The sequence below is a fragment of the Cibotium barometz genome, chromosome 10, assembly GCF_041138505.1.
Source record: "Cibotium barometz isolate CiBa-2024 chromosome 10, ASM4113850v1, whole genome shotgun sequence".
NCBI classification, from domain to species: Eukaryota; Viridiplantae; Streptophyta; class Polypodiopsida; order Cyatheales; family Cibotiaceae; genus Cibotium; species Cibotium barometz.
This window is the reverse complement of record NC_141055.1, coordinates 42357347-42361958: the sequence shown is the minus strand read 5'-3', so window position 1 is coordinate 42361958 and position 4612 is coordinate 42357347. Positions and strand designations below refer to the sequence as shown.

General features: G+C 42.6%; 1 protein-coding gene across 2 annotated transcripts; it reads right to left on the bottom strand.

The window, feature by feature from the left end:
* Positions 1 to 2384: 2384 nt before the first annotated feature.
* On the bottom strand, positions 2385 to 4385 carry LOC147634924 (ricin B-like lectin R40G3). 2 transcript variants are annotated; one of them, XM_086804190.1, is made up of 4 exons: positions 3773 to 4381; positions 3584 to 3706; positions 3251 to 3471; positions 2385 to 2711 (listed from the first exon to the last, which is right to left on the bottom strand). In XM_086804190.1, coding segments are annotated over exons 1-4 (837 nt in total). In that variant the 5' UTR covers positions 4265 to 4381; the 3' UTR covers positions 2385 to 2710. The 2 variants fall into 2 exon arrangements, with proteins under 2 accessions (XP_086660316.1, XP_086660315.1); XM_086804189.1 differs by lacking the exon at positions 2385 to 2711 and having other exon boundaries at positions 3247 to 3471; positions 3773 to 4385.
* Between the last annotated feature and the right edge of the window lie 227 nt (positions 4386 to 4612).

Genomic DNA, 4612 nt, shown 5'->3' with positions numbered 1-4612 from the left:
GTGATTCATATGAACACATGTGAGTAATTATTTATGATTGTAGTCTCAAGTTCGATTTTGCAAAGGTGTGCTATTTATGGCTCCTGGGGTTATTTTTGTTATGAAATTCATAAATACCTACTTGAGGAAAGAAGAGCCGCACACATTTGGAGGGAGAGGAGATTACACCAGATACTTGAGTTGTGTTTATTTTCTTATGCTTTCCATGCTTTGTTAAGTTTGGATTTATTTGTAAGAGGTCATTTCATTCTAATTTGATGGATAAATATGTTTTACAGATCTCTCCTTGTACCAAGATCCTATCACTTTTGCCAAACCACATATTTGTCTTAAGACTAGTATGGTCTTTATGATAAGTATTGTATCTCTTAGGTCATTTTGGTCTATTGCAAATGTTAATGAACTTTCTTTCCACCCTCTTACATTCCCGTCACTTTGGTGCTATTGATGTGGTCCTAGTATCATTCCATTCATTTTATGCTATCATATGGATTGTATATTGTTCACTAACGATATGTTGCTGAGTAATTTTTTTGTTTTTCAAGCCGGGGTCAAAGATGACCACGATCATTTCTAAGACTCAAACAGAGAAACGCTTTTGCTGAGTCTTCTCTCTCTCTCTCTCTCTCTCTCTCTCTCTCTCTCTCTCTCCACAGAAGGCTCAAGACATGTCCCCATGACCCAAATTGGTTAGTTGCTTGAGACACTTAAGGGTGACAGATGAAGTCATTTGGGCCATAATCACACTACTAGTAACTACATGGCCTACTCATGTAGTTTACTAGTGTCATTATGAAAATCCCTACTTTGTGCGTACATTGGCTCTCGTGTATACACTCAAAGTAGGGATTTTCATAGCTAGCATGGAAAATGATTGGGGTATAGCATGGTTGTCTTCTCCCCCTCACCCTCTTCGGGCCCTATGTAGATGTGTGAATAGATTTCATTGATAAACTTGGTAGCAAGGGCTTCCACTTTAGTTGAGATGGCAGTTTTTATTTAATTTCTGCAGATGATAAGAGGAGGGTAGAGGGCAGGGAGTGTGGGAGGGAGGGTCTGATCTGTCTCCACGCGTTGTTAAAGGCAAACTCCTTGAAATAGGATTCTCACTCACATTGATAGATAAATTACTAGTAGTTTTTGTTCTTTTGTCAGACCACACATTTGTCTCAAGATCAGAGTGGTCTCTATGACATGTATTGTGTCTCTTAGGTCATTTAGGTCTTCTACAAATGTTGGTAAATTTTCTTTCCCCTCTCCCCCTCTAAAATTCCCTTCACTTTGATACCATCATATGTGATCCTAGTACATTCCCTTCATTTTCTGCCATCACATATGGATTACACATGGTCCACTAATGTAGCTATGTTGTTAGATACTCTCTCTCTCTCTCTCTCTCTCTCTCTCTCTCTCTCTCTGCAAATAGGAAATGATCCACCTAGGTTCAAAACCTACCCCCCTAGTCTGCAAGTGCTACAAATGCAAGCTTATAAGAGCCACCCTCTCTGCCAAAGTTGAATTCAACAGGCTTGCAATCCCAGCGTGTACGTTGCGAGGACCATAACCACTTTCGTGTGTTGGGTAAAATCTGATTATACCCAACACACTGTTTATGGCGCCCTTCATAGAGTGGAGGGGAGGGGCAACTCTATATTCAAACTCGCATCCCATGGATGGAAAAAACCCCCGAAGACAATCTAATCTAGACCTTATTTACTAAGAAATATTGAACAACTTTGTCCAAGCCCTAGTGACTTGCATAACAAATTTTTCAATTTACATGAAATGTGAAAAAGACTGACGGGCATTTTCTCAACCAGCATTTACAATGATAGCCTAAAATTACAGAAACAAGAAGCCAAACAGAAAAATGGAATATAGTTACATCACCTAAATTGACAAATGTTCTGGTATCTTCAATCAGCAACCAAGCAATTGCCATCAAGGTATAATTGTGCATGAAGTGGTATAAGTTAAAGCCTAAACATACAAGACACCAATACAACCATTCACTCCAATAATTGTGCATGAAGTGGTATAAGTTAAAGCCTAAACATACAAGACACCAATACAACCATTCACTCCAATAAGTGAGTACACCTTTGGACTCATTACTTGGATCAAAAAGAGAAGCCTTTGACTACCTTTGGAAGACAAGGATACTAAATGCAGCTACATGTTGGGTAAACGATCTATAAACTTGTCGCACCTGCCATTACGAAATAATGATAACATACAATCGTCAAACACCAAGACTCAAGATACTTTTTACAACTTACATACTTATGCCGTGCCTGACTACTGTAAAATACACTTACCTTTCATATAGAAAATGCTTTGGGCACACAAAAGTGTAAGAAGGGGAGGTGGGGGGGTGCACGGCATTTTGTAACTGGCAGAAGCTTGTCAAACAAGTAAAAACCAACAGAAAGTTTTTACAAGGATACAAGTTAGATCATCTAGATAACATGAAGAGTATATGCTTAGTAGTTTGCAAAAAGCTGTACCTGCCTTTCAGCCATACATAATGCTAAACATAACGTTAAGAAAGCACTTTCAGCCAATAACAATCCATTGTATATAAAGACAGTAGTTGGTTTAACATGTTTAAAGACCCATTCCTCATGCAAAACATGTGAAGTAATAATTCTCCTCTTCATTTTGCAAGGTCTGACCTAGATGCGCAAAGTGCAGTAGTTTTGTATAAGGTTCTGCAAAACAACAAGGGAAAGGGATTAGTGCACATGCGCACACACTCATACATACACATGCACGCATGTATCCAAGCATAAAGATGCCTCTAAATCAACCAGAGAAGGGTTCTCCATAGGCCTGCCTTTGATTTGTAATAGCATTATAGCAATATGCAAGATTTCAAATAGGAAGACAAAATAAAATGAAAAAGGCCTGCCTCGAAAATCTCTCTCTCTCTCTCTCTCTCTCTCTCTCTCCACACACACACGCGCGTGCGCATGCAGACAGTTTTACATGTGAACCTTATGGTAAACTAGCCGGGGGTCAAAAACACACCCCCACACCCCACACCTAAGGCATGCATGCAAGCACACATCATACAAGCCGCTCACAAATCCATCCAAGCACATGTCCCCCAAACATTCTCATGGATAACACACAAATAATAGCCAACACCATTGGATCAACTTTTAAGCCACCACATTCAAGGGCACTCATTGAAAAAGATATGAAAGGCTTTATACATACTAGCATGTCAATGATCAAGGACATTTACCAGAGAGGGAAGAGCTTCCATAGCTGATGGTCTCCCTTATGCCATGTATCGAGCACCAAGGCGGAACCATTCCTTATCTTCTTATTCCCTTCAAAAACAGTTAAATTAAGAAGAGTATCGCTGGCAGAGCGAACAGTCTTGAAGCCCTCCCCAAAGTCCTGGCTCTCGGACCAGAGAATGTCATCATCTTTGATGTCGGGCCGGTAACTCATCAAAAGAACCTGCCAAAAGCATACATGGGACCATAAAACAAACATCTCCTAAACAGACTATTGTGCCACTATGTGGAGGACCAGCAGGTTCATATGGACTACAGCATGGAAAATTGCCCACCTGCTGCCCCTTTGCCTTGGCATGTTTGAGCACCTTCCGTGTTTTCTTGTTCACCAAGCTGAATGCAGGGTGCCCATAATTATCCTTCACGCGCATGCCATAAGAGGCATCCTTAATCCATTGCTGCATCCAGTCATCCCAAAATTAGATATTTCCATGGCCAAGAAGACATAAGGTGCAGAATTCTACCTGTGCCTCATCCTCGGCCTTTGCTGGCGCCATGACGACTCCATCGTGCTCCACTGCGAGGTTGAAAGCAGTATTGCCCTTGCAGAAGACCCTGACTATCTGGCCCTGTGGGAGCTCATGGGCTGCAGGCGTTGCAGATGGGTGTGCGCTCACTGAAGGCTCTTTGAGATGGGATGGGTATGGCTCTGGATGGGTGTATGGGCCTGAATGAGGATGGGTGTATGGGTCTGCAGGGGCAGGCGTGTATGGGTGAGGATGTGCGGCATGGGCGTATGGGTCGGGAGGTGCATATGCATCCGGGGCCTTATAGAGGTGTGGGAACTCTGGGCGATGGTGAGCGAAGTGGGGGAAACCAGGAGGGCGCCCTTCTCCTTCACCAACGTATTCTTCTTGTGGAGGAGAGGGTGGCCTGTGGAAGTGGTGGTGGTGGTGGTGATGCTCCTCTTTCTCTTCGGATCCATAGCCTCCGTAGCCTCTGTATGCAGGGTCCATGGCGTCTAAGCTACGTTATGCAGACTACACAGAGTTATGCAGGAGAGAGTTTAGCAAGTATTCCCTCCAAAAGAAGCTTCGTAACGATCGACGAGACCTGGCTTTTCTGTATGTATGTATGTATGTGTCCTGGCTTTTATGTATGTATGTATGTATAAAAGACGAGAAAAAGTGTGTACATGTATGTATATGTGTGATAGCATAGCAGAGCACGGCCATTGGCATGGGTCAAAGTCCATAGGGGCTATTCTCATGTAGACCATCAATTGCCATTAGCGAGCCACACGCGCATTCAACAAACCATGGCCACCACTAGCTCGCACCAAGCCCACAATCGATAGAAGAGGT

Coding starts and splice junctions, on each gene's coding strand:
- LOC147634924 (XM_086804189.1), bottom strand. CDS start 4,264: ATGGACCCTGCATACAGAGGCTACGGAGGCTATGGATCCGAAGAGAAA. Junction 3,707..3,772: donor AGGCCGAGGATGAGGCACAG/GTAGAATTCTGC, acceptor GACTGGATGCAG/CAATGGATTAAGGATGCCTC. Junction 3,472..3,583: donor CCAAGGCAAAGGGGCAGCAG/GTGGGCAATTTT, acceptor TGCTTTTGGCAG/GTTCTTTTGATGAGTTACCG.